This window comes from Telmatherina bonti (genome assembly GCF_933228915.1).
Source record: "Telmatherina bonti genome assembly, chromosome: 21".
Taxonomy (NCBI): domain Eukaryota; kingdom Metazoa; phylum Chordata; class Actinopteri; order Atheriniformes; family Telmatherinidae; genus Telmatherina; species Telmatherina bonti.
Genome location: NC_136630.1, coordinates 17,724,845 through 17,747,544, shown reverse-complemented (window position 1 = coordinate 17,747,544; position 22,700 = coordinate 17,724,845). Strand labels below are relative to the sequence as shown.

At 38.0% G+C, this 22,700-nt stretch overlaps 1 protein-coding gene across 2 annotated transcripts; it reads right to left on the bottom strand.

Annotated features, from left to right (window-relative positions):
- Positions 1-1,592: 1,592 nt before the first annotated feature.
- Positions 1,593-15,205, bottom strand: brsk1a (BR serine/threonine kinase 1a; the record flags this gene model as incomplete). 2 transcript variants are annotated; one of them, XM_079261003.1, is made up of 19 exons in its annotated part: positions 1,593-1,828; positions 2,180-2,269; positions 6,414-6,624; positions 6,962-7,085; positions 7,175-7,223; positions 7,444-7,720; positions 8,987-9,047; positions 9,166-9,316; positions 10,378-10,475; positions 10,746-10,910; positions 11,031-11,062; positions 11,574-11,720; positions 11,815-11,883; positions 12,348-12,381; positions 12,680-12,796; positions 13,072-13,212; positions 14,593-14,678; positions 14,901-14,995; positions 15,121-15,205. In XM_079261003.1, 19 exons carry the CDS (start codon positions 15,203-15,205, stop codon positions 1,593-1,595), a joined length of 2,268 nt encoding a protein of 755 aa, XP_079117129.1. The 2 variants fall into 2 exon arrangements, with proteins under 2 accessions (XP_079117129.1, XP_079117130.1); XM_079261004.1 differs by having other exon boundaries at positions 1,593-1,792.
- Between the last annotated feature and the right edge of the window lie 7,495 nt (positions 15,206-22,700).

The window sequence follows — 22,700 nt, the reverse complement described above, 5'->3', positions numbered from 1 at the left end:
AGTAACTAAAACAAGGTGACTTGTAGCACTGTGTATCTTTCTTAAAACATCCTGCACTTTTGTTGCATATTGTGCTTTTATGGAAGACTGGTGAAGAACATTGACTTGTCCGATAGGAGTACTGGAGTAATACATGAATGTCCGAGTTGCTACGTCTGCTTGCAGGACAATGCGAAACTCAGTGATGAGCTCAGGTGCAGTGATGAACTACTTGGCTTGTTGGTGAACACCGAGATGAGGAGCAAAGGGTTAGGAGACGCTTGCTTCCCATTCTGAAGTCTTGTTCAACAAGGAACTGGCAATGCAAGCATCGTAAGTCCGCCATTATGAAAATGTCCTCTGATGAATTATGTTGGTGATTCTTTGTTTTAATTATTTTGTTCGAAGTCAGTGCGTGAATACTATGGCAACTGGAGACAAGCTCAACAAGAATGGCGACTTCTGTATGATCCAAAAGCCAGGAATGCTCTTCTCATTCAGTCTGGACACAAACAGCTCGGATGAGGTTCATGGAACTTTTCACGCATAGTGTTTTGTTTTTTTTTGTTGTTTTTTTTTTTTTTGTTGTTTTTTTTTTCAGTAATGTCCATATTTCTGTTCCAATCAAAAACACTGCTTCAGAGCAATTAAGATCCAATGCAAAATCTGAGATGCATCGCTTCATATCGTCTCTGAGTACAAAGGAAGTTCAAAATAATCATTTATCTTTAATTCAATGTCTGCTGACAAGCAAGTGATCGGCTTCTCCTCTCAAGCGCCATGGAGTCTTTTCATGGTTGTCTTCACTGCGATCACTGTGCTACTGACATCCTCAAAAGATATATGTAAACATAAAATAGAACAAAATAAAAATAATTTTTCCACATTCACTTACTTAGCTTACTTTGTTGGTTTTCTTTACTTTGAAGAAAAGTCTTTGCTGGAATTCCAGGATGCAGTTTCTCTTGTGAAAAACAGGACCTCTGTTTCAACTCACCACCACTCTCTCAGGTGGCAGCAGGTTGCTGACGCTTCAGGGTTCTTCTGGAGGGATTCATTTATACTTCCTTCAGTATGGACTTGAATGTGCATTTTGCTTTAGAGTGATATGAGCGTGCCAGTTAATTAAAAAAGTAATCTCAAGAACCATTACTAGACTGCTACTTCTTTTTGGTGTCAGATACCGTATTGCAGTGGTATGATAGACTAGCCTTACTGGTCATGTCAGCATCCTTTAGCAGGCTGGTTTGCTAACTGGCATGCACATTAGTGTTTCAAAAATCATAGTTTGATCTGTGAAGCTGTGTATATGATGGATGGATACCAAACTGCTCATTCACAATTTTTTTTTTCATCAAATGATGGTTCTTTCTCAATTAAGGGTAGGAATCGTGACGATCCAAAAGATCAAGAGAATGTGAAGTTGGCAGAAAAGAATGCATTAATAGGAGGAAAGGGGGGGCTCAATTCTTGTTATGCTAAAGCACCTTCAATAACTTAGTCAAGGAAGAATAGGAGGAGCTCATTGCTTGCAGGGATAGTTGGAGATGAAGTTATACTGTTTATTTTCTGGTGTTATTTAGGCGTCCTGCAGCATGGTCTCACTTTCTATCCTACGGCTGGGATTGGGTTCCATTAGAGGACAGCAGTCGGGTTCTCTCTTTTGCCGAGCCTCTGCGCTGCAGAACTCCTCCACTGCCACCTATCCCTCCACCATCTGCGCGGTCACCCCACTCGCACCTGTCGCCCCCACCCTCAGAGCGCCTTGAATTTTGGCGGGTGGGGGTCCCGTGGGGCCGGCCGTTCTTCTCATCTGGGAAGGGATCAGTAGAGAAGGACAGGGAAATAACTTGGCTAGAAATGCAAGGATGGTTCAAATGTTACAAATGGAAGTAAAAACCTAGAACATATTTTCTTTTTATGCTTTTGGTCCTTGGCAAAAAAAAAAATAAAATAGAACAAGTCAGTTAAAGACAATCTGGCTTGTATATATATATTGTGACGGAAGGAGTCATTAATTGAATTTGTGCTGGTCCCACACAAACCACTGCGTCATTAGAAATGAAAAACTGTAGTAGCAGGATAATTTATAAAAAATCTGTTATAATCAGATAATTTCTTTGTATGTTCCTGAATGAGTTAAGTTAAAGGTGACCAATGTTAAATGTTTTTTTTTGTTTGTTTAAATAAGCAGTCTCACCAGATAGGGCTTGTACCAGTGGCTGATCATGGGAGCTGAGAAGCTGAGCTTGAATTGTTTCCACCACCCGTCTGAACCTGCGACTCGGGCCTGGGGACGTGCCAAGGCAGACACACATAACTTAGCAGAATAAAGTTGCAACAGTGAAACATCAGATCCAAAAATGTGAATACCTTGTAAAAGAACTGCAGTGTTCACTGGAAAAAGAAAATTTAGAAACTAAACAACTGATGATTACAAGATTATAAATCTTTTCGATATATAAAATCCATAAAAGTCTGTCTCATGGGTCCAGGCTATGTGTTAAACTTTTCAAACCAGAATACAAATACTGATCTATATCTGCCAGTCAAACTATTGGAAAAAAAAAACTGTAACACTATACATCTAGACTCGCGTCCAACTGGACTCCACCAGTTCACTAGCAGCTTCCTATGATGTCCTCTACTGTTTGATTTCATACTTGTGTTGTTCTCACTTTCATATGTAAGTCAAGAATAGAATAGAATAGAATAGAATAGAATAGAATGGTATTTTCTATTTTAAAAGAAGCAAACTCTAAATACCACCAAGCTCAAACAAAACAGATTTGTTTTCACTTCTGAGAGTTTTAAAGAAGTAAATTACACAAGAAAACCAATCCCAGAAAATTCTTGGCATGTCTGTCAAATGATTATAGTATTAATTTTATCATTGTTTTCATCAATACCATAGGTCTATAAGGCAGAGAACATCACTCCCAGCTTTACTCCTATTCAGGTAGATCATCTTGTTGACTGAACAACAATGTCAGTGTTTGCACCGTGTCATATACAAGCAAACGGATATACACACCAGCCACTTTGAATGCTCACTGTGGCTGATTCAGTAAAAAAATGTAAGAAGACAGTAACAGAAGAATAGAGGAAAAGTATGACAAAAAGAGAAAACAACAGATTAATCAACAGTCAAGTTAAGACTCTCTCTTACTGGCTGGAGCAGAGATGGGGACTTGAGTCTGGACTTTGACTTGAGTCGCACTTTCAGTGACTTGAGACTCAATTTGACGGGCACTAACAAGTACGCATGCACACATGCAATCAATCAAAACAATGGCATCACCAGTGAATGCATCTGTTGCTGCAGCACTGTTGTAACTTTTGGGTATTAAAAACTTCCTAAAAAGGACAAAAAGTAGAGTAGCAAACTCAAACGGTTGTGTTGCCAAAGTACAGCAGGCTGGTTTCCAGCACTTTCACCTTCATCCACTTTAAAACACACCTGGAGAGATTAGTCACTGTAATATGAAAGCTCAATGTTAGCAACCAACTTAGCGCTACAGCAGCGTAAACGCTAGTTTGTTACTACTTCTATAATAAAAGAATGTTAACTCCACCAGCTTGGCTCCACTATGTGAACATAGAGGAACAATGAGGCGTTTACTGAACACACTTTCCATAAACAGCAGACTTTAAACTGCTTTAATGACATTAAACTGGAACCAAAATGGTATAAAGACTGAGGTTTTATTGGATCCATTTCTTTAAAAAAGATTAAGAAATTTAAGGAATATTTATTGGACTTGCAAGTATTGGATCTAAATTAATTGAATGAGTTTCTTTTACTTCAATTATAAATAGTTGTAAATAGTTATAAATAGTACAGAAAATGTTTTTTCTGTACTCTTCTTACACCGTTATTTCAAGACCCTTAAATTTTTTTTAAAGTGGAACTATTATTTGCATTTCAGGCTAATTTATTTTTATTTATGAGACCAGAAGGGCTGGGATTGATTGAGTTATTGTCACAAATCGCTCTATTTACTTCAGACCGACCCTCTCCGTAGGCTGTCAGATCAGCCTGTGGGCAAAACGAGTGGATTGAGACTATTCCGCATTAAGCCCCGCCTCCCGCCACTGCACTACATCGGGAGCGCGCGCCACAACTCCTTTCGCCGTCATTGTAACATCTCATAAACAGAAGGATTTGACTAATATGAACTCAATAAAAAAACAAAATACAATGTCAACACATAGCATACAGCCCTACATGTTGGAACCTGAATCAGACCCTGAAAACAAAGTGGAAAACAGCAACCCACAGCAACGAATGCAGCAGGATGTCTCTCTTTGGTAAACTCACCAGCCATCGTTTGAAATAACTTTATCCAACGTTTTCCAGCCGCCTGATGTATTTGTACATGCCCTTGTTAACCAGTAGAAGGTAACCAATCACCGAACCTTATCCCCCGGGACGTCACAAGGATTTCCAAGTAGAAAAAACTCTAAAACGACACGTTTTTTGTCGCCATGGAAACCAAACGGAGAGAGTGCTGGAACTCAAACTCAAACTAAAACATGCGTTTAGGTGATAAAAAACAGTGCCGTTCACATGTCTGATGATGATTCAACACTGTAACACTGTAGAAAGCTCAGAAAACTCCAAATACCATAAAAGGACCCCTTTAAGATTTTTCTGATCCACCAGTGCAGGGATCACTGACTGTGGACCTTTTGAACCACTGTCCAGCAATTTTACATGTTTACCTGTTGCAATGCATTTGAGTCAAATTGTTAATGGGTCATGAAGAGGATTGTACAGAAGTTGACAACAAGCTGTCATTTGAATCAGATGAATTGCAGCAGGCGTAACGCCTAAAACCTGCAGAACAGTTGGTGATCCCTTCACCAAGGTGCAGATTACTGGACCTCCTCTCTACATTCAGGGAAGAAAATGTTATGAACTACAGTTCTTTCTTATTATAACTATTAGTTTTTAAAATTTTTCTGAGTGTACAAATGAATTTTTGTACACATTAAAAATTCTTGGATAAGTTATATTAACTGCTGCCAGCTTGTTTTTAGTTGCTTTTGTTTTCTTGAGGTTGCCTTGTGATTCAGTGGCTCAATGGTGTGTAAATTTTAAGAATTTTATTATCAACTGTGTCTGCTTTAGTACATTCTGATCAATTTTAGTTTTTATGACTAATATTTTCACATTTTTAAATTGATGGATAATTGTTTAATTAAAGGGGCTGCACAGGGCTTGTTTCAAATCATATTAATCTGAGTTTTTAGTTTATTAATACAAATGACGAGTCTTTCTCACACGCCAGACTAAGTCAGAAGGAATTGTATACACCTGGACAACACTCAGATATGCTTCATCAGAAAGCCTGATGAAACCAATCAGACTGTCAGATCACAAAGATGTCTACAAGATATAAAGGCATGTTCAGAATTAGTTTTAAATGTTTGCACTTAAAATTCAGACAAGACTCAAGTTGTTGTCTTTGGATATGCAAAAGTCACGGCAAAGTTATCTAGCTATGTAACTAATCTGAACGTATTAACTTGGCTTCAAGTACCACAATAAGGAACCAGGATTTGTCATTTAGCTTGCACATAAAACAGGTGGGAGAACTCATATTTATCCAGGTTTATCTCCCCTGTTAAATCAGGGATAGAATTTACATTTCTTCTTGTCACATATGGATCTCCATGACCAATCATCATTGCATATTAAATATCTCCTAGTTCCATTTTCCCAAAATATGGAACCGCTTTCAGACTGCAAGTTTACTTATGGTTCATAGTGTCTCTGTGAACTGTTCCTGGGAGAAGGAAAAAGCTCCCAGTTTGGGATTAGGAGGTAGAAATCATCTCTGTGTTTAATATTATGCTTTAAATCTTCCTTTTGATATTATGGGGTGGTTAGCCATCTCTTGGCTATGTTGCTGTAAGCTTAGTCAGATGGCTGGAGGTTCTGCTGAATGTTTTTCTTTACTGTTAAAAGGAGTTTTTTTTTCCTTTCTCCTTTCCACCCTATGCATGCTCTGGACAGGGGACTGAATTGAAGTCAAGATTCAACACAGTTCGTGGGTGTCCTTAGTTTGGGTCTTATTTTCTATGACTTGGCTTTTTGAACACTGACACCGTGAACACTGATCACGGTGAATTGGGTTGATTTGATTTTGTCAGTAAAGTGCTCTGACATGGCTCTGTTCTGAGTTGGTACAATACAAATAAAGCTGAACTGAAAACTTAATTGGTAACCTATCAGATGTCACAAAGATGATGCCAGAGTTAGTGATGATGATGTTGTTTTAATTACGGGTGGGACTGAATTTAAAATCTTATTACTGTTGTGAAAACAGGGGGCCAAAGTTTGGGAACCAATGCTCTAACTGTTCAGATATTCATTATGTTCTTTTTTTTTTCCCACTGCATGCAGGTGTGTATTTTGCTGCACTTGCCTGATATGAGGGTGAATGTCACGCTGTAGATTCCCGTCTCCCTCCTGCCCTCCCTCTCGGTCCTCTCCCTGTCCCGCTCCCTCTCGCCCTCGGAAAAAGCAATGTCCACCTGGAACTTGACGGGCTTCTGGAAGACGGAGGGACCGCCGGAGGACTTGTACTCGGCCCGGAAGCTGGTCTGGGAGAGGACGCTGTGGCTGAGAGATGGGATCTGCGTGGTGGGGAGACAGAGAAGAAGCAGAGAGACCGACAGACTTACGAGGCGGGAGAGGTACGGGGGCCAACGTGAGTGTAGGGAGACAAAGGGTGAGGGTGAGGAGAGGAGAGAGAAAGAGTGAGCCATCGGTGAAAGCAAAAGTGCATCTAAGTGCCACGAGTGAGCAAGATCAAATAAAAAAAAAACTAAATAAAGAAGAAAGTGAGATAATGAAAGAAATGAGGTGCACAGCATGACCGTGTATGTGAAGTCTTTTATGTGAATGCCACACTTTGTACAAATAAAACTTGACAGTGAGAAGCACAGAAGACAGACAGCATCAGATACTCACTGACAGGAAAGCGTGGACAATGTCGGCTTTGACAGAACTTAGAGGTTTGTCTCTGATCACCACAAAGATCTGCTCTTCTTTCTCCAGTCCAATGAAATTCCCAAACCACGACTTCTTGGCCAGCCTTGTAGCCAGAACACACACACAGATTAAGAAAACACAGAGTGCAAGCAGACAGTTAAATCTAGAGTGAAGTCCAGCAATGTGACTTACTCAGGGCTGGATTCTGGTGTTAGACTGGACATGTCTTCTGATGTAGGAACTGGGAAAGGCAAACATTAATAAATTGAAATGAACAATTTTCTGGGGGGAAAAAGGGGAAAAAAAACAGCACAGACTGTATGCTGAAAGTAAAAATGTTTTATTAGCACAAGCGGACATCTTTAGAAATCACTACCAACACACAGTAAGTTGTTTCATACCGATGTGTTAAAGAACGATAAAACTCCCACATCTTATTATGATTAATATCCAGAACCCACCTTGTAGCTTGCGACGATGGAACCGGGGCGAACCCAGCAAGTTGTTCTTGAAAGAATTGAGGCGAGTCCTCCAGTGAGCGGAACTGCTGGCCGCCATACCACTCCCCCCTCCAGGGCTGGAGGGTGGGGTCAGCGACAGCGAACCCACCCCTCCCCCTCCCTCTGCCCGCGAAGAGGACGAAGACGAGGAAGAGGAGGGCGGGGTAGAGGAGGGGTGGTGAGGGTGGTGGACAGGGGTGCCCAAAGGTGTGGGCAACGGAGAGCCCTGGGGGGTGACCTGCGGCACAGAGTGGGCAGAGTTTGGGTAGAAGCTCTTAGTCACTGACTTCAGGACAGAGGACGAAGGGAAGAAGAAACGGGGTATGGGTGACAGGAGTGGGGAAGGGGAAGGCGAGCGGGAGGATGGGTTGTGCAGAGGCAGGGATTTGATGGGCTGCAGATGGGGTCGGTCAGTGGGTCCTTTGGTGGGCAAGGTCTGAGTCTTTGGATTGGGGGGAGCTTTGGGCTTGTCATGAGCCCGTGCTGAGCGAGGAGTGGTGGCGTTTCCCTGTTTGGATTCCTTTGTGAGGGGAGAAGCGGTGGCAGAGGTAACATCTGATTGGCTGAAAGTGAAGACGGGGCTCTGATAGGACTGGGGAATGGGTTTATAGGGTGAGGGGAGGGGTGAGAGAAATGAAAAACAAGAAAGAGAAAGGATGGAAAATGGAGAAAGAATGGAAATGAATATCATGCTTAATGACAGAAAAGTGCATCTTATGAATAGTGAAAGTGCTCAATGCAATTCTACCAGTTTTAATTGTGAAATCATTTTACTTTTATTGCTCATTGCATGTAAAAATTTAGTACCGGCTGTGGTGGTAACAGGGTTAAGAGTGAGGATGCTACTGTAGAGCAAGTGCTATAAATGCCAACTTCTTTACTTCATCACTTATTGTGTGAATAGAGTTGTGACCATGAACAAGCTGATAAAGCAGATTAGTCCATCAATCATCACATTGTTTGGTCTTCTAGACAGTTGTGTGTAAAAGGCATGACGTGGAAGAGAAAGTGACATGGAGACAGAAGAAAATGCAACCCTTGTGTTGGGTGAAAATTCAATTTGAGGAACTGGCGTTCTGATGATGTGTAAAAATGACTGAAGACATTGATATGTGGATAATTTAGGGGGTTGTAAGGAGTGGTTGATCATTCTCTTATTTTGTCAGTAAAATGTAGAGAACTGCAAGATCAGTACACATCAATATTTTCCAACAGAATTAGTGAAGCAATAAATTGTTTATATGTTTACAATAACAGCTATACTAAAATAGTAAAGCAGAACCATTAAACAGCATGTTTATTTAGACATAATGTTATGAAATGACTAGAGAAAGAAAAGAGATTTGATGCTAAACTGCTGTCAGCTCTGTCAATTTCAACAACACTAAGAAGCAAAAGGTAGGTCACATAAATCTAGACTACTGCAAAATCTGAAATTTATAACGTATGCTTAAATCATGCTCAAATACAGAAGAGAAATCAGAAGTTGCCTGTCAGACCTTACCCTGGGACTGCTGAGGGGGCTGGAAGAAAGCCCACTTGAGGCTCCACTGACTGAGCGAGACCTGGCAAAAAAACCAACTTTATGTTACCAACTACAAACTATTTAAAACAGAATTCTTGCACACTTGACAGAACTCAAGAGAGTATATACTGCATATGTGTATGAATAATACACTGTACCTCTGGCTGTGTGCAGCTGTGTCCAGAGCCCTGCGAGGTGGGGTGGGAGACCCCTGCTCAGTAACACTTAGCACTTCCAGGCTTTTTCTCTCAGGACGGCAGCGGCCGTGGCGCGTCAACATAGGGGAGTCAACACGCTTTCGAGGAGGGTCTGCTGAAGAACGCCATCATAAACATATCACAGATTTTATTAGTTGTGACTTGTTTGATAATATTATGCAATAACTGTGTAATGATTACTGCTCTCATTAAGGCCTCAACAGTACTGTCAAAGTCTCCAAATAAAATAAAAAAGTACTAATGAACCCAGGTGCTCCTTGATATTAATATTAATGACAGGTCTGTTTGATTTTTGCATTTTGTTTGTTGACATGTTAATAGCTTTTCCAAAAGCTATTTGTTCACCATGTGTGAGTATAATAATCTTAGCTTTAACTGCACTAGTAAAATAAATGTCTTCTTTAGGTTTTGCCTTAAAAATATATGTTGTCCTATGTGCAGTATGAAGCTTATAAATAACAATTAGATCCCACTGGTTTTAATATCACATTTCATTGTTAAACAATACCAAAAAAGGACAAATGGGCACAAGTCTACTCTTCAAACTGCTTTATATTTTATTGTAAATAGCCGTTCCAATCTGTTTAGTCGGGGTGGGAAAACCGAATTGAAAAATCGAATATTGGGATTTTTTGCTTCACAATTTTAAAATGAATTTCTTTGTTTGAAAAATTTATTCTTTTTTTTTTCAAATAAATAAAAATAATTCATTATAAAATCTTCGTTTTTATTGTTTTTATTGATCTTTTTACTTGTTTTTTTGGGCATTATAGCAGCAGAATGATGGCTACTGTGTTGTTTTTTCCTCATTTAAATTAAGAAAAATGATGAGCAAGAAAAAGTTTTATACATTATTTTTTTGTTTTTAATCTACAAAAACAGCAATATTGAAGAATTGTGAGAATCGCAATTTAAATCGAATCAGCACCCAAAAATTCAGAATCGAATCAAATCGGGACAAAAGCATATAGTCACAGCCCTACTACTTAGTATATGATGTCAAGTTTTATGCACTTTAAACCATATAGGAAAAAATTTAAATCTTAAATTCACCCCGAAAGATAATGAGAGGAAGTCCAGACTCACATTGACAGAAACTGAGAAAAGTCGCAGCTTCCTTTCAGTAGTTCCCCCCATCCCCTAATGACTTACCTACGTCATTGCGTGGAGGCAAATCCTCATCCTCATAGCTGGGGTAACGCTCCTTCCTGTCTAGCAGGAGGTAATAGATCATTTTCTCCTGGTTTTCTCTGAGTCACACAAAGACAGCAAAAGAAATTAATTGGAGAAAACATGAATTTTAAGCTACAGTGTTCACAAAACATGCATTCAACTGATTGTACCAAAGGCTGAATGCAACATGTAATGTTGCATTAAGAAAAAAATGTTTGTTTTTTTTCTTCTTTCAGAGAATGCCATAGTTTATGGATTTATCTTTTTTAATAGAAGTTCAGTTTTATTGCATCGCCATTACAATATATCTTGTTCCACAAAGGCCAAAAAGGCAAAGACATACTTACTCTTCACATTGCAAATCACGTGTGAGCTTGACTCGGTCTCTGAAACACCCAAGCGAGTGCATGCTGTCCAACACGTCTGGGTCCAGCTCAGTTAGGGACAAGATTCGCCTCACACACACTCGCCTGGGAGGAGGCTGCTCAGGACACGGCTCATTACGACCGCCACTGTGAGTCCCATACACACAAGACATGCAATGAAACACAGATGTGATGTGTAAGATTAAACGTGATAAAACATTGCTTGTAAAGTCAAGTAGTGTGTAAAAAATATTAATAGATACTCACAGATACCAAGTATGTTTCTGGATGGCCTCTAGCTGCAAGGAGTGACAGGGCAGATGGGGTCATTAGTTTCTACAGTCTGTTAACATCCAGATGGCTTCAGAGCTATGCAAACAGTCCACACTAGTCCCTTTTTTATCCACGTCTGCACACTTTATCATCTTTAAATGTTGTACATCAAAATACAATTTACAACTTTGTGTCATGTTCAGCAAAATCAAACAGAAATATTGCACCCAAATAGTTTGAACTAGGTCTAAATCTAAAAAAAAATTATGTTAACTCGCCATTGATCTGGCTTTTTATGACTGAAATATGATGCAATAAAAGCCCAAATTATAGTATTAAAGTACTTAAAACACACTTATAACTGAATCCTCCATGTAAAGAAAATTGTTTCACTCAGTACAAGCAAAGACAAACAGGTATGTTCTGTTAAATCATTACAGAGTGAAAATTATTCATGAATTTAATACAAAGGTATGAAAGGAATTATTTGTGGATACTGTCTGCATGACACTTGGAATGCTGCAGTCAGTAAAATACCGTGAGTCTCTTCTCGGGGTTGACCTCAATCATGCCTTTCAGCAAGGACTGGCAGTCCGGAGGGATGAAGTGGGGCATATGGAACACCCCACTCTTCACCTTTTCCAGTAGCTGGCGTAAATTGTCATGGTCAAAAGGCAAGGCACCCTGTATAAAAAAAACAAACAAATACATTAGACAAACTATGTCATCAACATAGAGATCAAACTGTTCTATGAAAACATGAGGAAAAAAAACTCACCACCAATAGGGCAAACAGGATGACCCCACAGCTCCACACATCTGCTCTCCGTCCATCATACTTCTCCCCCTAACATAGGCACATAAATCCTTCAACCAACTTGTAAAAAAAAGTGTTTCAAAATAATCAGCAATATTTACTGAGATTATTTAAACTGATCTGAGGATTATATATACTATATGGCTGTGAAAAGAAATGCAGTAATCCATTTTAATTCCTGTGCTGTTAATCTTAGTCTGCAATACATTTCGTTAATAGGACTGGATAATCTTCAGAGTGCTAAGTGCTAGAGAGACTCACTCTGGCCAAAGATGGGTCTCAGCAGAGCAACAGATTTAAGAATCATGTTGGAGTCCTTCTATTTATTTTTAATGATTTTTGGATCATTAGTGTCATTGGTTGGTGTTCACCTCATGTAGTTACATGTATTTGCCTTTGAATCGAATACTTCAAAGACAATGTTTGCTTATTTTCATCACAAGTGACAGCATCTGAGGAAGTATCAGTAACTGGTAGCAGACCAGGTCACTTACCCGAATAACTTCAGGGCAGGCATAATGTGGCGATCTGAAATCAAAGAGAAATGGGTTGTAGAAACAGTAATCATGCTTGTAAGTAATAAGAGATTTGCTTGAGCGGTAATACCAGAAAAAAAATACACCATCATCAAATAAATTAATACAGGTAGGCTATATTTATTGTATCAAAACTAATGTGTTGTCTATTTTCAGTGATAAATGACAGGTTCTGCTAAACTATAGAATACATTAGGCAGATTGCATCAATTTGCAATGCAAGAAAGTGAAAATATATATTTTATGAATGAAGACATCATAGAAGACTTAAACACTGAGGAAATGCTCACCCACAGCTGGTCTCTAAAAGACTGTCTCCCACCTGTAGGGAGGCCATGCCAAAGTCTGCAATGCGAATGTTGTTCTTTTCATCTAGGAGCAAGTTCTCCGGCTTCAGGTCTCTGTGACTGCAAAAACACACCAGACACTACTCGTCTTGTTGTGCAGAATACAAGACTTCATGTAACTGAATGGGTTTGACAAGGTGTCTTTAATAATAGCTCAAACTACAACATCACAGTTTTTTATTCATTTATCACATCAAACTAACACTGATTCTTTATCATTCAAATGAGAAGGCTTAAAATAGCTTCGTAAGTCAGCAGATGAGCTCAAATCATCACCAAACATATGACCAAGCTTTCTTTTTAAGTAACACTTCTCTGTGGGAAAAAAAACCAACCAGATAGAGTGACTGTGGCAGAAATCCAAAGCAGAGATGATCTGCCTGAAGAACTTTCTGGCCTCTTTGGGAGTTAGTCTGCCTTTCTTGACCAGGTAGTCAAAGAGCTCTCCACCTGACACATGCTCCAACACCAGATATCTGTTGACAAGAAAGGACAAGAGTGCGACTTGAAACTTTCATCTCTAAAAAACAGAAAGTGGACAATGAAATTAAATCTATTTAAGGCCTTTGTTGATAATTATGTCATTGACTATACATGAATATGATCGTAATCATTTTGCTGATTTCACTCTGTGGTTTCATGCATGTACTTTTACTAAAAATGTGGCCAATCTTAGCCATAATAGGGCCATAAAGTGTTTCTTTACTGCTTTTTCGCCACAAATAATATTAATAAACATAGAAAAGTGTGCGGTTGTTTTCTGATAGCCATACCTCCATCAATTTGCCTTCTATTTGTAAAAATGTCTCCATTTACTTTGGACGTTTCTACATATTATGGGTCCGATATAATCTTATTTCTTTATTCTAGTACATATTTTGTTATGTTTCAAAAGTAATATCTCTTTTGGAGAGCAATGAGTGTTATTCAATTTAATTATATGTATTAAATTTAAATAATTTTAATATTATTGCCATTCCAGTTGCAACTCCAGAATATTCTTGCAGGTATTTTAAGTTTTTTGTCGCCAAAAGCTTCTATGATAACAATATTATTTTGATACCCAGTGAACACAACAGCTGAAAGAAAATGATAATTTCTGTTTTTTATTTGTTTTGTTTTCTTATTATCACATCATTACAATGTATGTATCATCAATGTGATAATTATGGGCAGCTGTAGCTCAGCAGGAAGAGCAGTCATCTTTCAAATGGAAAGTTGGGAAATCGATTCAAGGCTATCCTGGGCAAGACACTGAACCCCAAATTGCCCCCTGATGTGCCTTATGTGGTTTGAGTGTGCAGTATGAGTGTGTGTGTGTGTGTGTGTGTGTGTGTGTGTGTGTGTGTGTGTGTGTGTGTGTGTGTGTGTGTGTGTGTGTGTGTGCAAATGGGTGAATGTAACAAGTAGTGTAAGAAAGTTGGCATGACTGGTGCCATAATTACAGCTATATAAGTACAAGTCCAGTTACCATAGGCACGTTGTGGATATTTAATTCTTTTAACTTCACAATTACTATCATTATCTTACATAGACGATCACTTCCTGGATAGCAGGTTCAATTTAATTTTAGACATTTGTAAACTTGTCATCATAATTTCATTTTAATATGTTAGATTCTAGGATCTGATCACTGACCTTGCTCTCTTAAAGTCAACTTTCCCCTGCAAGTTTTTATTTAAATCCTATTAAAGGAAACATGTAAAATCAAAGACTTTTAAAACTAAGGATTAGTATGAGGACATCAAATATGTACCATTCTTAGAGTGACAGTTTTAAACATATCGATCCACAGATCAGTACTCAGTTAAAATGCATGCAAGCCCCAGGTTCTTATGAATGCAGAAAGAACTCACAGGTATTTGTTATTCTCGTAAACATCATGCAGCTTCAACACATGCGGATGCTCAATCAGTTTCAAAATGGCAATCTCCCTCTCAACCTAGTAAGACAGAATAGGACAGAAATGAAGACAATAAAGCCGCACACACGAGCCAGTCAGTGGCATTACAAAAGCATTTGGACTGAGGTTAATTAAGACAGATGATATAGCAATATAAAGAATCTGAAACAGTTTGTTGATAGCTTAATACAGCAAGCTGATTACAAAATTAGCACTGTTATTATTACTGTGAACACTAACGTCACAAGCAGCACACTGTACCTTCATCAGAACTGACTCAGACAGCTTCTCTCTGTTGACTATTTTGATCGCTACCTTCTGACCCGTAATACAATGGACCCCCAGTTTGACCAGTCCTGAAAGACAATATGAGATGCAAAGTAACAAAGTGTGGCGTGGAATGATTTATACACAGTTTTAGAGAAAAATAAAGATTCAGGAGTTCAACATTTCCTGTTCTAAAGTTGGTACATCTCCTCACCTGTCTGTCCCTTCCCCAGAGTCTTCTCCAGTCGATAGGGCCCAACATACTGAGCTGACTGACTCAGAGACAGTTCCTTACTCATACTGCTCTTACTGGAGTTGAATACACAATAATAACTAATACTGCACTCTGTTTATTGCAAATACTGTAATATTATACAGCTTAAAGACAAGGTTTTTGTGGGCTACAAGATGATGTTTAAATAAGAGGGACAGCCTTTTATTTAAGGAATAACACCGCTACTCTGTAGTTAATACCATGTAAAAAAAAAAAAAAAAAAAAGCACATCAAACCTTCACAAAACATAAATGTTGAACATGAAGGTTGTTAATCTAACTCGAGTTAGATATTTCCAGGTTCTGGACCACAGTCAACATTATACGGATATTTAAGAAAACAGCTTGCAAGATTAAAGCAATAAAAGAGATGTTAATGAGTTGCAAGACTGCTTTCCGCGTTAAATACTGACCACTACCCTAACCTTAACATGACAAGTGTCTGTAAGGAGACCAATGATTCTACTTATATACATTAGCTTATTTCTACAGCTTGCACCTTGTCACACAAATTACATTAACTATATATGACCATTAATAGGAAAACCTATAGACGCCGAACTCGTTTGTCACGCCTGCTTTAAAAGATGCCATTATGCCATTTTCCATGTGTGTATTACCAGTGAAGTGTCCAATAGGTACAGTCGGGGTTTGCTCTGGCAATAAAATAAAAACAATGTTATTTTCTCTGTCAGGCCTATTTTGCAGGTGCAACAACATGCTATTTTAGCCTCGCCGCCGCTCTCCCACACAGCAGCGAGGCTAGCGTTAGCCTCAACGCCTCAACCAACTGCCGTCTCGCGCGCGCCGCCTGTCAAAAAAACCGACACCGCCTGAAGTTTACAGGCATCGTAAAATAGTCACATTTATCAGACGACCGCCGCATTCTCACAATATTCCGAGGTGTACCGCACATTCTTCGGCGAACAGCCATTTCTTTAGCGTAGCATCGTCCTCCCCCTCCCAGCCTCTACTCGTTTCTCCCTCCCTACATCACTGCAAGTAGCGGATCACAGCATCTTCTCCTCTCTCCTTTGGCGTGTCCTCCTTCCTCATCGGGCGGATAAACAGGTGAAAACACACAAATCGGCCCGCAAGATGATTTGTTTCCCTAACCCTGACTTCACTTCTAATTATAGTTCACGCAAAGCAAAGGCCCCTTGTATGATGCTCCGTTTTCTTGCCGTAAATCGATATTTTCGCTCTCCTCTTCCTTCCTTCGCCCCACTCGCATCAGCATCCGGGTCTCACTCCCTCTCCATCCTCTCTCCTCTTGCCTCTTCTCCCCCGCCCTCCTATCGCCTCCTCCTCCTCCTGATCATGTTCCTCAAAATACGCTTATCTCTGCATGCACCTCAGTAGCGGCCACACTGTGGGCCCTGTGAGCCGCAGCGGACACCTCCCTCTCTGTTATTATGAAAGACATTGTAAACATCGCGAGCGGCTGCGGATGGGACGCTGCTGGAGAGACTGCAGGCCTGTTGTCCATAGATGCCTTACACACAGTCAGTTTCTCAATACAAGTTAAATGCATTTTTTAAGTGGAAATATACTAAGTTGAAGTACAAACAGAAACTTATTTGATTGTTTAAAACATTAATAATTGCACAACTTTTCAGAATTATTTATTTATTTATTATCATTATCATTATTATTATCATTATTTTAGTTTTGCAAGATTTTACTGCAAAAACATTGCTACTGTAATGCATCCAGAAGACCAGAATCCAAAGGCTACTAAAATTATTAATAATTTATATCACCAATAATCTAATTTCATTCTTTTTTTTTTCCCACACAGTCCGTACTAATTACTACACACTTTGTGGTAAATAATGTGATAACTATTAGTATTTATCTGTATTTATTTGTCTAGATAAGAGATATCAAACAAAGTGTGGCATAAGATATTAAAACAGTTCTAATCATAAATAGTATTAATATTGGCTACGTAACTTTAGTGCAGTTTAAACATTTGGTTTTTTTACATAGATGCATTCATTTTGACTTTATACCTTATACATAATTTTAGACACAAATATTAGACTTTTTGTGCATCTTATCTTTTTTTTCTTGGCACCATGAAGTAATTTGGGAAAATCTAATCAGAATTTTGAAACAAAACATCCTTGTTTTCATTTAGCCAATTACATAAGCAATAACTTGGACAAAAGTAGAATTAAGACTTAATTATGTTTTATACTTTTTCTTGATAGGTTATTTTGACATCATGATATGACTTCTATTACTCAAAGATCTACTACGATAAATTAATCCATACCAAGAGGTAAGATATGTGTTGTACACTATGTTGATGGATTATTGCCACTTTTGTTAGGTAAAACCTTGATGAAGTGTTGACCATCTAAAGTGAACCTGCCACTCTAGTGATTGCAGCAGAAAGTTCCACAAGACTATTTTTTTTTACATATTTCCAGGAAAACAGGTGTATAACAACTTGTTAAAAAATGTTGTGAAAACAGTTTTTACACATTTTAATTAGCTTGAAAGTTATTAGAATAACCGATAATTCTTTAGCACCACCAGGGCCTTCTTAGACCAGCTTTCTTGAACTTCATTGGAATAAGAAACTTTTCCATGTGAGAGCGCTTCTTTGAAAGTTGACTGCCTTATATTTCATGAACATGAATCCACACTGCTTCAAATCATGTGGAAGTCTAGGCGCAATATACTTTGGTAAACAATAGCTGGGTCGGCTGAAAGGTCAGATGGATCTCTTAGGTGCTGTTTCAATTTACTGAATTGGAAAAAACAAAAATTTCCTCAAGGCCATCTATATTGGATACTGTTCATCTGCTGTAGGTAGTGTTATCTCTGACACTTCTTCCTTTGTCTACCTTAGACACATTTCAGGGAAAGGACATCACCTTTAAAGTCACTGCGCACCATGCTAAAATATGGCAAATTTTTAGTTAAAACCTTTTGAGAATTACTAAATCGGTGCAAAAATACTCTGCCTATTTAATGTCTGTCAAACTGTCCTTTCTTTGACCATTTTTGAAGACATAACTAACAAAGTGGAGCAATGATGCATGTTCACCAAAAGCTGCTTTAAACAAAACGACTTAGAATATATTTTCTGCCTAAGTGTACAACACCAAGTACCGCACTTTGAGCAGGATACTATTTTATGATTCAATGTTTTTCAGCTTAAAATGTCTAAAAATCCCATTTCTCTGAAAAGGATGAGGTACATGGAATGAAAATGAGCAAAACATCAACCAAAGAAATATATCACTCACAGCATTTCATAATATTTGAAAAAAGCATGTGTTTGATTGAAAAACATCAAAATAAGGATGTTTAAAGACCTGTGCACTACATTGTACAATATAATATTAGTTTCTAATCATTTTAGTTAAATGTCATTGCATATTTCAATCATCATAAAAAACTATGCTGTTTTTTTAGCCTTAATTTTTACTTATCGGCTGCATGTCACAGAACAAAAGTGGCACCTGGAACTGACGGAGTATTTCGAGATTATTACTGAACTATATCAGTTTCAGAATCCGAAAATCGTGCATGTGGACTCATGTCCCACCTATATTCATTTTCTGGGTCAAGATTGTAAACAAGCTGATTTTTTTTTTTCTGCATTATTCTATTATAAAGTCTAAATATATCTGTGTAAAACAGTCAATTAAGTTAATTGAATGCATTAAGTTATTGATTAATTTGAAACCAAATATTTTTTATCACTCTAAGTTTCCATATCCCAGTCATTTATTGGAATATATATAAGGAAGTTCTACAAATGATACATGATGGGTATCACAACAGCAACAACACATTTATTAACTGGTAGATGAAACTGTTTTTGTTTTTGTTTCCATCACTCTGTTTTTAGACCTAAAATCACACAGAGATGACAGCATTACAAAAAAGGAAAGTAGGACGTTTGAAGGCATCATCTAAAGTGCAATTAAAAATCTCTAAAATCGCAATTTGAAATGTTGTGTGTGGGTGGATAATTCCCCAAAGCTCATCTTCATTTGCGCCTAGCTGGTTGATTTTTCACGCAGCCAGGGGGATTTGTCTCCAATCACGTTGCTGAAGTAGAACAGAAAAGATATCCACCCTACTACTTTCTGTTTGGCTATTAGGATTTACAGATTAGAAAATAATATGTGTAGAGTTTCCTTTAATGAGGCTGCAAATGATACACCTTGCTGGAGACATGACATCAAGCACACCCTTAAAACAGAACATTTGGTAAATGTACATGCAAGACAGTGTTAAAACTAGCAAAGCAGGAGAAGAACAATTTAATCTTAACTAGTCCATCTTCCGCCACAAAAAGACTGACAGGCCAATCATAGCCTTTTAACATTAAAGACCCATCTCCTACATTGCAATTCTATTTCTATAGTGCCCCACTGAATATCTTCCTTTTTTTTCAATGAATTTTGGAAAAACATCTTTTGCATTTTACTTTCCTGGTTTAATTGTTACACTCCCATAATCCCCATACACTCATTATCAGGGCTCAGGCGGAAAAGCTAATATTAAACTTCAATTGCAGGTTCTAATGTGGGGATTAAGCAGAGATTAACAAGATCTTCTTAATTCTATTAACAGTACTAAAAACCTTTGCTCAACCAGCAAAGGGACTCCAATCAACAGTTAGCATTGTATGCAAACCTAACAAAAAAAATGACAAAAAATACACCCTCATAATAACATTTGTGGCATACAGATTTATTATATTCATGCTGTTAATTCAATACATACAAAATTATGGTAGATTGGCAATATATTATTAACCATAACTAAATTATAACAACAATAATATCCTAATCATTCACAGCAGCACAGTATCAAATCTTCACCCCTCATCAGTTATCAGGTGACTTGGAAAACAGGACTGTGAGTGGAAGCAGTGGATTTAAGGGGGGGTTGGAAAGGGTTGTGTGCCAGCAATTTGTGAAAGAAACTAGAGCAAAATATGAATTTTAAATAATCTGATGAAGCACAATTATCTCTTCCTCCCTGCCAAAAGAAAAACAGTAGAAAGTAAAAACATTGTACAGTAATTTGTAGATGGACTGAAAGTAAGAAAATTGTTTTAAAATGAAAAATCTTTTGAATTTGATGCAAGCATCTTGTTTCCTCTTTGATTTTGTGCTACAGTTCTGTTGTGCTGCTTTTGTATGATGTGTACAATGCAAACTGTTCATTCTCCATCACAGATACCACTGCTGGTTGCAGTAATGGTGTGACCTTACATTTTTATAGATGTGATTTGCTGCATCTTAAGCTCCCTCGGACAGAGTTTTTATACAGGCCTGGAATGCATCAATCAGATCTTTACAGTCTTCTGCTCGCTTCTCTCGCAAACTGAAACACAAAAAAAAATTTTACAAAAAAATCCTTGCATATAAAATTGTTTCCATTCAGCTTTTGTAAAGCACCAGTTCATGACAATGGAAGAGGAAAACTCCTTTAACAGGTAGGAAAATGTAGAGAGAAAGAGCAGTCATCATTCACTGGTTTAGGTAAAGAGGACAGAAAAAAACACCATGAATACCACTTTAACAACAAATCAGATGAATGCTGGAATGTGAAACTGTCCGCACAACAAATATCTCTAAATAAACTCCACATTAGCATCAGGGGATTTTTTTCCCAGTATGATCTGATAAGAATGTATTTCAGCTTAAACCTGCACAGCAGCTTTTATCTGCGGTTGGTATGAAAACATGAGTGAATAATCTGCACAGCAGCCTTGCTGACATTAATCACTGCTGCACGTGGGCATACACCAAATATCTGTTGCTTCCTGAACACACGTAACATGAACCATCAGCCTGGTACGTACCAGCTTTCACGTGGAAGCCTATTTTAGACCACAGTTCTATTTGTGCTTCTTCAGACATTTGTGTTACTGTAAGATTTCCTTCACTGTAAATGCCATGACACTTAAACACAATGTGGATTTCCTGAAGCTGTTTAAGTTTCTATGTTAACTGCAAGTAGATTTAAAGATCAAACTGGCCACCATTCAATGAAGTAAATTAAGCCTATAAAATAGAATTTAATTTGAGAATTATAAAGTATTTGTTAGAACCATTTTTTCTTCTTGCACATCAGTCCATTCTGAACTCACCACTTGTCAGTGTCTTCCTTGATAACCTGGCATGGTGCTGGCACAGCCTCGTCAAAGTCTGGCATTTTGACAGAAAAGAGCTGGAGGTGAGCTGCTGCAGAAGCTGCAGTCAAGTGTGACTACAGATGGAGAGGAATATACTCAGGGAGGGGAGGGGAGGGGAACGACAGTGACCACACATTATAAGCTTAAGAGAGAGAGAAGTCAAGGAAGCAGTGAGAAAAGGATTTTTTTCCACAAAAATATTACTCGTTCACTTAACTCTCACTTAATTTTCACTTCAAGTTTCAGTGTTGCTGTTTAATTAGCTATATTAAAGCATATTTTATTCACATCATTCATGCCACTCAACCAACAGTACCTTAGTAGAATTAAAATTCCTTAATTCCTGTCTTTTGTTTCATTGTTCTGCTCAGGAGTAAGCTCGCTGATGACCTTTGGAGTCAACAATTATGCATTACAAAGGTCTCCTGTAGCATCTTGAATTCTCACTGCAGGGGAGCTGGCAGAGGGCTTTTCTTAAACTTCTGACTTTGTTTTAATCTGTTTTGTTTGACTTCAGGGGTTGAGCTGGAATTTGTTTTATAAAGGAGGAAAAATTAACAGTGTAGCAGGCTTCAGAAAGGATATAACTAATACATAACTTTAAAGCTTAAAAGGATATAGATATGACTAAATGTGAATAACATTTGCATTGTTAATTCAAACAGGATTGCACCTTTTTGTTTGTTGTTTTACTAATTAATACTTATTATGTTTTTATACAATTATACATATTTTTATATGATTATTCTAATAAATAATTTCCTTTATAGCCGCAACACAAAATCACAGGAAATAGTTTTAGGTATGGATCCTTCTTCTCCTTTAAATAAGTGAGAAATGTTTTAATATTATCGGCAATTTGAGTACACTCTTTCTGATCGAGCAATTAAAACAGCAGCATTTCAAAACTGCATCATGCACTCTATTTAACAAAAGTCTTAGATAAATCACAATTAACCATAGCTTGCCTCTATGACGCAAAGAGGTATTTGTAACAACTATATTTAATATTTAATGAGTTTCCCAACTTAAGGATAACTGATGAACAACCCATTTTTCCAGATGACATAAGTCCCATTTTTTCAATGTAATATACTATCAGTAAAATGGAAAGGCTATGCAAGGAAACTTTGCACACATACACACACACACACACACACGTGTGCAAAATTTTCATGCATATATATTATTTTATGGTAATATGTGTTTGTATACATAATTGTGTGTATAGTATCTAGCTTCACCACTAGAGGGCAACATACACTTATACAAAGAAGCAACTAAGCATCAAGCTTGTATATGTGTTTGCAGCATGTAAAACTCAGCAAATAGTATCTTTGTAGTTT